At 43.5% G+C, this 12,006-nt stretch overlaps 1 protein-coding gene across 1 annotated transcript in view; it reads left to right on the forward strand.

Annotated features, from left to right (window-relative positions):
- Positions 1-12,006, forward strand: part of LOC147747975 (cytochrome P450 2D6-like) — a 250,654-nt gene that overhangs the window by 161,525 nt on the left and 77,123 nt on the right. The window contains exons 5-6 of the mRNA XM_086957438.1: positions 5,650-5,823; positions 10,566-10,707. Coding sequence (XP_086813564.1) covers positions 5,650-5,823; positions 10,566-10,707 — 316 coding nt within the window. The remainder of the gene's footprint in view (positions 1-5,649; positions 5,824-10,565; positions 10,708-12,006) is intronic.

Genomic DNA, 12,006 nt, shown 5'->3' on the forward strand with positions numbered 1-12,006 from the left:
ATGTAAACAAACCTCCAACAGTGAATGCACCAGCTAGGCACTACCAGTAGACCACTTCAATGCTTTAGAAATCCTTTTGGCCAGCTCCAGTTAATTCTTGGCTGTCACTTACATTCTGGTCACTTCGCCATATAAGAATAATTTTCTTTTTCAGAATTTAATTACATAACTTTCATCTTTCTAACCTCACTCAGTATTGCATCAGCAATTTTGATCAGCCAAATGTTGCTACTTAATTACTTTATGACTGTCCCAAGCCAGCCTGCCTGGTGTTGAAAGACAGCTAGGGATCATTCTGCTGAGAGTGGCTTACCTGAATGATGGTGATACATTTTGCTTTCTTTTTATTTATTCCGTGTTTTATATAGGGCAGCCATGACCCTATTAGGGTACCCGAGCGCTTCACAATGCCATAACCAAGAACTTTTAATGGCCGGTTTGGCACAAACCTTTAAGCAAACATTAACAAACATAAAAAATCAGATGCAAACATTAACAAATGAAAATATCAGATTGGGCAATTTGTGCTTACTTTAACATGTATACATGTCCTAACGATTACTAGAGATCTATCTGTGTTAACATAGTCTGTGATCTAAAATGTTTAATAACAGTGTCTAGTCTTTTGTTACTTATGGTAGGTACTTGCTCATAAGAAAGGTCTTAGCTTCTTTTTTGAAAACTGTTGATCTTTCTGATGCTCTGGGGGAGTGAGTTCCAGATTCTTGGAGCCACGACAGAAAATGCTGTGTCATAAGTTATCTGCTTACAGAAGAGGGCAGGTTTCAGTAATAGGTCTCCATTGCTCCGAGAGCATCTGCTGCCTCCTGTCAATGTGATTTTCTGGGCTAGATATAGTGGTGTTTTGTAGTGTATTGCTTAGTGTGTGAGACATGCCATCTTTATCTGGATTCTTGCTTCATAAGGAAGCCAGTTTAGTGCTTTCAGGTGTGGGGTGATGTGGACACACTTTCTGGAGCCTGTTATGAGTCTTGTGGCTGCATTGAGACAGGCTTTTAGTGGAGCTTTTAAAATCTTGGGTAGTCCTGATAAAGTTGTGCATCCGTACTCAATCCTCGAGATTACCAGTGCCTGGACTGCCGTTTTGAGATCTGTTGTAGAAATTAAAGGTGTTCTAAGATAGCTCAGATGGGACCAGGCAGTTTAAATCATCGTGCTAATGTGAGATTGCATGTCCAGGTTCTTATCTAGCGTGATTCCAAGAGACTTGGTTGAGTCCACTATCTTTGGAGTACAGTTTAGCACAGTTATCCAAGTTGGTTCATTCCGTCATCCTAGCTGAGCTTTTCTGGGGTGAAATCAGAAGGAATTCTATTTTATGCCAGTTAAGCTTGAGATGAATATTAGTTAGCCAATGAACGGTCCTCTTCAATACCAGGTTCATGATGGTAATCTCTTCCAATGAAGTCCTCTTGATATATATCTGTGTGTCACCTGCATACATTTGAAAGGCAATGTTTGCCTGCTGTCAAATGTCTGTTAGAGGTTCTACATAAAGATTGAATAGATTAAGTGTGGGCCAAAAATCAGTTCCGCTCGGGCAATTTGCGGATTTTCAGCAATTTCACGATCCGCGAATCGTGCAAAATTGCCAAATAATCAGCAAAGCTAACTTTGTAACCATTTTAGAATGGCGCCGGCAAGCTGCCAGAGTTGAAGTTGCTTACTTGTAAGTTGCAATTTAATTTCTGGCAGCTTGCCGGCTCCATTCTAAAATGGTTACAAAGTTAGCTTCAACTCGGGCACCTGGCTTAACTCTGTAAGTGCTTCCTGTGGGCCAAAAATTAAACCTCAACAGGAAGCCCTTTTAGATATAAATAAAGCAGGTGCCTGAGCTCAAATTCAGTAACGTTTTAATTAGCCCAAAACATTAGTGAGCACGGTCGAGGCCGGGCAAGTGTGCTTTAACCCCATATCTGCCGTTGAAAATTAGCAGTAATACTCGAGAGAGGTCTTTGAATCCCTGAGTTTCTCAAGTGCAACCCCCGTGTAGTTCCTGTGACCAGGAGGCTGCTTACTCCTCACCTGCTGCCCTGCTCGCTCGCTGACCTCATACACGAGAGGCATGTTGACACGCATAGAAGCCCCGCACCACACACTAGCAGTATCAAACGTCTTTGCAGCCTTTCTCAATCTCAACTATGATGGACAGCTCACTCAAGGGACCTCGGCGCATTTTGGCGCTGTGGCAAGTTACCGGCACACATGGTCAATGGAGTCAAATCTTCTGGCCCTTTACGCAGTTGCAGTGTAGGAAAAGCACTATACATTTACCCAACAAGGTAGCACTTACTGATTAGCCAGTAGAAAGTAATCCAGGTGAGTAGAGTGCGAATCGCAAAAAAGTCTGCGAGTTTGCGCGAAAATCTGCGAGTTCACTGATTTTTTTGCGATTTCACGCGAATTCGCGGACCGCAGACCTGCAAAATTCGCCCATACTTAGAATAGATTGGGGATAGTGTTGATCTCTGTGGAACTCCAATAAGATTTGGGGTTGATGCTGATAGTATTTGGTTCACCTTGAATCTTTGCGATCTGTTGTTTGGGAAGGATCTAAACCATTCTAGGACCGTTCCTGATAGTCCCATCCTTTCCTCAAGCCGGTTTAGAATTTTGACATGGTTTACTGTATCAAATGCGGACGAGAGGTCGAGAAGTACTAGGAGACAAGTTTCATTGCGGTCTAAGGCAAGAAGAGTGTCATCCACTATGTGAAGAACTGCTGTTTCCGTACTGTCATTTGGTCTGAACCCCGATTGGCAATCGTTCCGAAGCTTCAATTCAGAAATGTGTTGGCTCAATATTTGTTGAACACATTTTTCTAGGACTTTGACTAGCATGGGAATGTTTGTTACCCGTCGAAAGACATTAGGGTCTGAAGGGTTCTCTGTAGGTTGTTTTAAGATTAGAATAACTTGCCCCAATTTCAGGCTGTCTGGTAATGAACCTTGTGATAGCGAAGCATTAATAATCTTGGTCCACGAGGTGATGAGCAAGTGGTTGATCGTAGACTAGCATTTTGGGGGATGTGGGTCATTGAAATGGTTGTTTGGTTTTATGGTCAAAAGGGTTTTGGCAATATCTTTGTGGTCATAATAAATGAATTCTGACCAGAGAGCATTATTTTTGAGCATTGTCTGTACTGGTTGAGACTGATGCTTTGCTGGAGTGCTCTTTTGAATCGAGGGGGTCTTCGTGTCATTCTTGAGCTCAATCTGTAGGGAGTTGGCTTTGGCTGTAAAGAAGGAAGAGAATTCTTCACAGCTGATTTCTGATTTTTTTGCTTTTAGAAATGATTTGGCCATTTTGTTAGATTGATCTTTTAATAGTTCAAAGAGTTTCTTCGGTCTATTTTTTGCATTATCCAATTCTTTTCAGAAGAAGTATTTTATTTAATATAGAATACTTTTATTGTAGGCATTTCTGGCCTGTCTTGGTAGTTTTAGGTGGTTGGTGGATGGATGTTTTCTCCATTTCTGTTCAGTTAATCTGAGCGTCCGGCTTTCTTCGTTGAGGGATCCGTTAAACCAAGGGTTATTGTCCTTGATCTGCATTCGTTTAAGTTATAAAGAGGCTATGTCATTAATTATTTTCATCAACGTCCAGTTGTAATGTTCCGTGAATTCGCAGACGTCTGCCATGTTGTTGGGAGGTTGCAGTTCTTTCTCACATCATGCTGCAAGATTCTCAATGTTGAGACCTTTGGTGTCAGGGACTCATTGCCTGGGTTTGATTGATAGTGATGAAGTTTTCCTTCTTATGTATGGTACTCGGAAGGTAATAACGCGAAAGCCAGACCCGTCTCAAGGGATGATCGCCATTGTATCCACTGCTTTTTCTTTTGAGATGATCCAATCTAGTGTAGAGTCTTTCATGTGGTTAGTTAGATTGCAATCTTGAACCAAGGATTGATCTCCAAGGAAGACTCTGAGAAAATTGACCTGACTATCATTGTGGTCTTCCCAGTGAAGAGTTAAGTCCCCTAAGAAAATGCCAGACTGAGGAGCAGAGTTTGCTGTGATGATTTCTATCAGCTGGCCTATGAATATGATGTTTTTGACTGAGGGATGGTAAAATGCTTGTAGTTTGCCAAGTTGATTATCTGTGGATCTTAACCTCTTCGCTGTGGTGCTAATTCCCCCGCAGTGCTGGGGGAAGGGGGGCCGCGCGCGGCGGCGCGGTGCTCGTGACAAGCTCGCTGCACAGTGGCACTGTGCTCATGACGAGCTCATCATGACCTCGCCCGTTTCAATGGAACGCCCAGCACAGCGGGAGAATTATCCCCACGTGGGCATTCAACGGAGGTCATGACGAGCTCAGCTCGTGATGAGCACAGCGCCACTGTGCCTCATGATGAGATGAGTTCGTCATGAGCACTCAAGAGGCTAAGGATAGCCCGCGGTATTCACATGATTCAAGCGGGTCTGAGTGTACTTTCGTGATTGCGATGTCTATGTGTACAGGCGATGCCTCCTCCCATTTTCTTAATTCTGTGAAGTCTCACGATGATTCAGATGGCAATGATTCTGTTAGGATGGTTACGTTGATTTCCTGGTTTAAGATAAAGTTGGCTATGTCTGTGGCATGTTTCCTTGCAGAGCGGTTTCTGTGGGATATCACTTACTGAGTCTAGCTTCTCGGGGATTAAAGTCACTTTTTTCAGGTTATTGAGGTTTGGTTTCCTGTGGTTCATTCATGAGGTTCTATTTGCGTTGATTGGGACTGATTGAAATTTTTGTTCCTCTACTTTATGGGGTGAATTGGGCGATGACTCAAGGATGGCAATAGTATTTGTAACTCAATATCTTGCAATCAAGTGCAGTCTGGCAAAAGAGCAATATACCTTGCAATCAATTTAAGTTGATTGCAAGGTCGGAATAGTCTGTTTGTCAAGGACATTGGTGTGGTGTTTAGTTTGCTGTGTGGTGCGTATAATTTCTGAAAAAGTCTTTTTTTGAGAGCTATTGTTCTGAGAGGTGTAAAATGTTCTTCATATCTTTGATGGCGAGTTGCAAAGCCCTGTATTTCTTGTTCAATTTGGAACTGATGGTATCTAACTTCAGTCGTGAAGGAGGAGAGATGAGCGGTTGTTGGGGTGAGCCTGTAGGTGTGTGTAATGAAGTGCTGGGTAAGTCTAATTTCTGGTGATTGTTGCTACAATCTGACCTTTCTGTAGATAGATTCCTATTCTTTAACGGTATGTCAAGATTGTTAGTTTCACCTTTAGAGACTTATGAAGGAATATCCTCAAATGTTTAAGAGTTTCACAGTACTCTTTAAGAATTGGCTGTGCCATTTATTTTGCATACGATATGGGTAGAGAAAATAGGTATATCTAGGGTGTCACAGGTACAAGCTGCAGACTGCGACTCAAGTTCCACATTCATCAGAACATGACTCTAGCACTTGTTATATTCAAACTAGAAGATATTCTGAAGAATGGTACAGGAAGCAATATGACCTTTTTACTGTCTCACAATTGGAACCTCTCTTTGCTTTCAGAAATGTCCATCAAAGTAGGGAAATTGCTAGCGGGGGCACAGACTCACCATTCATTACAATCTCTGTCTTCGTAATTAAAATGCAGTGATAATAAATTAAAATGACTATTCTTATTGTGTCCTTCAGTTGGCGAACGTGATCCCTGTCTTGGTCCATTTCCCTGGAGTGGGGCAGAAATTGTTCAGAGCTCAGGAAAATCTCTTTGACTTCTTGAGGGGCATCATCGCAGAGCATAAGGCGAGCTGGGACCCAAATTTGAAGAGGGACTTTATTGATGCCTTTTTGGAGGAAATGGAGAAGGTAAGGGGGAACCCAGACATGAATTAGCTATTTACTAGAGGATGGACCCACCTTTATGTTAAGCTACCAGGTTTTTTTTGTATTAATTATGAGAAATGATAAGACAGTGGTGATTTAGCCTGGCAAGCCTAAACCCCACTGCACAACCTATTATAATTGTATCCATTTCTTCTTTTGCTCCCTTTGGTCATGGGTGTGGCAACTGTACTCATACCATTAATTAGCTAGTTCACTGTATCCAGGGACCCTTGTAACCCACTCTTGTAGACCTGTTGAGCTCTTGGACAATTACACCAGTGTGCCTGTTACACTCAAAAGGTGATTGGAGTTGGAAGCTGCTTGCAATAAATGTAACCCCTGGCAATAGCTCGGTGTAGCACTCAAATCTATTGCTCTTTTGCTCGCTATTCCACCTCAGTTTGGATCCAGCCATATGCAAATCAGTCTTGAGCCTGTTCCACAGGACAACAGTCCAGCCTGCACTGCCAAGCGAAGTAATCCCTGAACGGGAACACAAGTAACCCAGGACCGGTCTCATCCTAGTTATGAGCTCATCAGTTAGGTACAGCTTGGTTCCAGTTACACAGCAAGCATGTGACCCATAACTGGGTATACCAGTGCCACTAAGGGCAGTACATGAAACACAAAAAAGGTGATGGGACGCTGTTTGCAATAAGTTTAACCTTGTGCAATAGCTTGGGGAGGCACTCTAAACCATTGTTCTTTTGCTCATCATGCCATCTCTGTTTGGACCCAGCAATATGCAGATCAGTCTTGACCCTGTTCCTCATCGGAACAATCCAGCCTGAACTGCCAAGCCAGCTCCTCCCTACATCGAAACACAGCAACCCAGCTCAGATAAGACGGAAGTCCTCATCCTGGGATCTACGCCCTCTGCCTGGGATGACTCCTGGTGGTCCCATGCCCTGGGCAGCGCACCCAAACCTACAGACCACGCACGCAACCTGGGCTTTATCCTGGACTCCTCCCTCTCCATGACCAGACAAGTCAATGCCGTCTCCTCGTCATGCTTCAACATCCTACGCATGCTACGTAAGATCTTCCGGTGGATCCCCACCGAAACCAGGAAGACGGTCACTCAGGCCCTCGTCACCAGCCGACTGGACTACGGCAACTCCCTCTACGCCGGAACCACTGCAAAACTCCAGAAAAGGCTCCAGCACATTCGGAACGCCTCAGCACGACTCATCCTGGACATCCCCCGACACAGCCACATCTCCGCACACCTGAGAAACCTGCACTGGCTCCCCGTCAGCAAGAGAATCACGTTCCGACTCCTCGCCCACGCACACAAAGCTCTCCACAACCAGGGCCCAAGATACCTCAACGACCGCCTGAACTTCTACACTCCCACCCGCCAGCTCCGATCGACCACCCACGCCCTCGCTGCCGTCCCCCGCATCCGAAGAGCCACAACGGGAGGAAGATCCATCTCCTACCTGGCCGCCAAGATGTGGAACTCCCTCCCCACCCAGCTCCACCTGACCCAAGACCACCTCGCCTTCAGGAAGCAACTCAAGACCTGGCTGTTCGAGCAGTAGCGGACCCCCCTACCCCAAGCGCCTTGAGACCCTCCGGGTGAGTAGCGCGCTATACAAATGCTTTGATTGATTGATTGATTGAGGACCAGTTTCACCCTAGGCATGGGCTCGTCAGTCAGGTACAGCTTGGTTCCTATTATACCGTGAGCATGGGGCCCTTGTGTGGGCATTCCCATGCCACTTTGGGCGGTACATGAAACACACAAAAAATGATGGGAGGCTACTTACAATAAGTCTAACCACTCGCAATGGCTCAGGGTAGCAAGCCAGTTCTTTTGCCCACCATGGCACCTCCGTTTGGACCCAGCCATATGCAAATCAGTCTTGACCTGTATCTCATGTTACCTAGATGGCTTGGTGTGCAAAATAACTATGGATTGGGATTCCGCCCGCGTGATTACCAGTGGCCGAGGTTAATTCAAGCATTCCACCCATCACTGTTTTGTATACTAATTGTGTCATCCTAAGTGAAACGGCTATGTCCAGATATGGGTACTGTGCACACTGTGTCACTGGAACGAAGCTGTACCTGGCTAATGAGCCCATAACTAGGGCGAAACGGGTCCTGGAATGCATGTGTTCCATTTCATGGAAGATCTGGCTTGTAGGGCTGGACTGTTCCCATTTAGCAGGGTCAAGACTGATTTGCATATTGCTGGATCAATGATGGATAGGGATGCGACTGAGGAATTACCAGTAGCTGAGATTAATTTGAGCATCCTATTCATCACTGCTTTGTTTACTTAGTGTGCCGGTTGGCACAATGAGGTTGCCATGTCTTCACTGCACCCTTGTGTGGGAGAATACACTCCAATACAATCTCTCATTGCTTTGGAGGTACTTGAAATGCTGGTGTTGCTGTTGTGTTGTTTTTCATCTCATGTTTTGAACAACTAAGTTTGCACAAACCTTTAAGCAACTTAAAATGATAACCAAATGTCTTCTTTTGTCAGGAAGATTTTGTAATCTTCTATTTGAGTAAACATTGTCCTTACCCTTTATCTTTAAAATCAATCCGTAGCCATTAGCACATGCAAGATTGTGCTGTGCTTTTCCTGTTTGAGGTTCTTCTAGTTATGTTATGTTATGTAAATGTCTCTTTTATAGCGCACGGCTACCCCGAGGGGTGTCCCGGCGCTTTGGCAAAGTTTTGTTGTTCATGTGCATTAGCGTTTACAAACATTACAACTGCATAATGCATAAGCATAGATGAGCAAGTTTAGCCATGGGCTCTGATTTTAATAGCTTGAATGTGCTTTATCAGGTCTCCTTAGACAGCTGGTCCCACATGAGACACCCATTTTTATAGTGAGGAAACTGACTTATTTAATCCTTATCGGACAATATTCATACTGTAATGTTGTGTGTTATGTATTGAATTTTCCTATGACAAAACCATTTTATGCAATATAAATCTAACTATATGTGAGTTATTATAAAAAGTGTTGTGAACAATCAATCTCCTGTTGGACCGTTATACTTTATTGCACTTTGATGGTTGTTTTTCACTGCATCTGGACACTACATACAGCCTGACCTGAGTTGAATCATTGACTTCAGACCCATGTATGCCCAGAGAGTCAATATGTTTACATGAGCCCCCAATTTCTGTTGCACACTGTGTACCATGAGGGTTGATCATTACAGCCATGATCTTCCTCTCATTTACATCTTAATGGCCCCTTTGATTATCTACTTTGGGGCACTCACCCTGACACACCCATTGTTCAGTACTATCAATCGAGCATTTGATGACGTAGGGAGCAGCAAATAGACCATGACAGAAGCAATCGATACACCGTCCAAGTATGCATCTAGAGACCCTATAAAGCAAGCTGCCAGCATTGGCAAATGAAATGGCTCCCTCATATACCATCAGGGATGCTCGAATATTTTGCAGGAAAGACCATTTTCATAAGGTACTTTGGGCATATTTACAAGGCCCTTTTGCCACTGGAGCGTATTGTTTTATGATACTGCAGTGTCGTAGTGCCATTTCACATATTTACAAGGTGGCACTAAGCCACTTAACATCGCTTAATGCCACCTTGTAAATATGCCCCTTTCCGCCGCAGTCTTCTGAGGCAAAGTGGTGGGCATTGGGTGTTGCAGTTAGTGTTTCACCGCAACACCCATTGCTTTTTGAAGCTGCCCCATATTTACAAGGCTGGGGCAGTGCCAAAAACCTGGTCTTAGGATAGCGATACAAAGAGAAATAATTAATCTCTTGTTTTTGCTCTTTGCATGTTTGCATTCTGCAGCACACATAAAAAGAGAAAATCACCATTATTGATTGTTTATGTGCAGGAAGGTGCCCCTTCCTGCATATAAACAATCACCCCTGCAGCGCAGACACCCTTACAACATGGCACAAGAGCACCTGCACTAGGGCTAGGAAGCTTTTTTAGTGCCAGCGCTAGGGGGAACACCGGGGTGCACCGTTTTTCTGTAAATACTGCTCATCAATGCATTTTAAAAATGTCAGAGCACGGCGTTGCCAAATTTTGCGTATTACCTCCTCTGACATTTTTTTGTAAATATGCCCCTTGGTGTAATGTTGGCTGCTTGCAGCACCCTCCCTATTATGATAGCATTGGTTCCTAAGAGGTGAGCCTGAGAGTAAAAGGCATGGATGGAAGGAGAAATCTGCAATCTGGTCCTTCTCTTTCCAAGATACATCCCAGATAACAACTTGAAGTAGTAAATTAAAATTAGGATGAGTAATATCTGTAAAAGAACATATACCTCAGCCTTTTTTCATTAAGGACTACTGGCTTTGTAGCACAGATTCTTTTGAGTGTGTTGTGACTGTCACAGTTTTCTTAAGATCAGACCCCAGCAGCAACCTGGTTGTACCAAACTGCAAGGCTGTAAAAGTGTCTATGTTTGTTGTGTGGTCACCGGGGTACGAACCCAGTGATCTTGACCCAACAAGGTCTTTGGACTTGCTTATTCATTTGTGAATTTTATGGAGTGGGCAGGGCAGACAGCCCTGTTTGCTTTCCATCAGGACTCTGCTGTGCAATAAGTATCAGCAGTAGCCACATTTCCCAGCACTGATAAGTTTATCCCTTCTTTTGCTGTCGCTCGTTACTGATTCTCTCCATCATATAAGGTAAATCATTGTGTATAACGACACTACACTTTGATTGAACTCTGTCTTTATTAATGTCCTTTCAGGTCAAAGGTGACCCCCAAAGCAGTTTCAGTGAGCTCAATCTCCTCGTAACAGTGAGTGACATGTTTTCAGCAGGCACAGAGACCACTTCCACAACTCTACGCCATGGGCTGTTGTACATGATGCTCTACTCAGACATTCAAAGTAAGTGCCATATTTGCTTTCGGTTATTCGTGGAACACAAGGGCTAAATTAGTGTTCTATCTCTCATCTTACAAAATAATATTATTGATCAAAAAGCTAATATCACAACTTACCAACAGTCTACCTGAATTGACTTGTGATCATCTGACCCTCTTAATTTTCTCCTCCCCAACTGTATCCAAATGAGGCTTCTAACAGTCAGACTCAAGGGGCATTTACTCCATTTGCCCAAGCATTTCAATTATTCAAATATGTTTATGCATGTAGTTAAAATATGGCAAAACCATTGTATTCATGAAATATTAAAAAACATAAATTAAAAGGCAGTGGCGTAACAAAAAGCAATGGTCCCCCCCTGCAGAATGTGATGAGGGACCCCGAGTTTCACGCACCTCGCAGATATTCTTTGGCCTTGGACGGAATCGGTCCCCCTTTAAAGGGTTGTTTTCTAAGAAAACAAGGCAGAAAATGACAAACTGTATTGTGTGCAATTCCATTTATATATAGCGCTCATTACCCATGAGGAGCGGTAGCAAGCACTATAGAAATGCAATGAAGTGGAGAACTTTTTTCTTTTTAAATGGGTTTGCAGTGGCTCAGTGTCCTCCAGACACTCCAGACTTCTCTGTCAATTGCATTGCACCTAGCATTGCGTTGGGGCGGAGGGGGCTTGTGTTTTTTTTATAATCAAATCCAAGTAGTGGCTAAAAAAAATACGAACCTCCAAAGTGGTATTTGCAAATAGTGTTATGGGCAGTACTGTTTCTGTGGATGATGGTGCATGGCACTTATTAACAGGGTAACTGGAATTAAGCGACAGGGAATGACCAAATTATGTGGCAGGGTTGACTAAATTATGCAGCAAGAATAAGGATACTATGCAGTGTAATGACACCACACATTTTGTGATAGTACTTCTTCATTAGTTTGTCATTTTTACACATCTGATATAAGGTTTGACTTCACTAATACTAGCTTACTACCCAAATACAGGAATAAACAGCTAATGATGGAAAGTCAACCTTTGCGTAAGGTCTTCCACTGTGCAGCAACACATGTTGCTGGATTTTCAGTAACTTTTGATCCTTTCTAGCTGGAAACACATTTTACTTGCAAAATCATCAATATGTGGCTAATGCATACCCACAATGATGCAGAAAAAGGCTGGGGTCCCAGAATTGCATAATTCCAGTGATACCACTTATTAGTGGGAACAGGGCCTATTAAAAAATGATCTCACAAGCAGCAGTCCACATCCTTGGAGTAACATATCCCTGGCTTTCTGTTCTATCTCAGAAA

This window comes from Lissotriton vulgaris, chromosome 1_1 (genome assembly GCF_964263255.1).
Source record: "Lissotriton vulgaris chromosome 1_1, aLisVul1.2, whole genome shotgun sequence".
NCBI classification, from domain to species: domain Eukaryota; kingdom Metazoa; phylum Chordata; class Amphibia; order Caudata; family Salamandridae; genus Lissotriton; species Lissotriton vulgaris.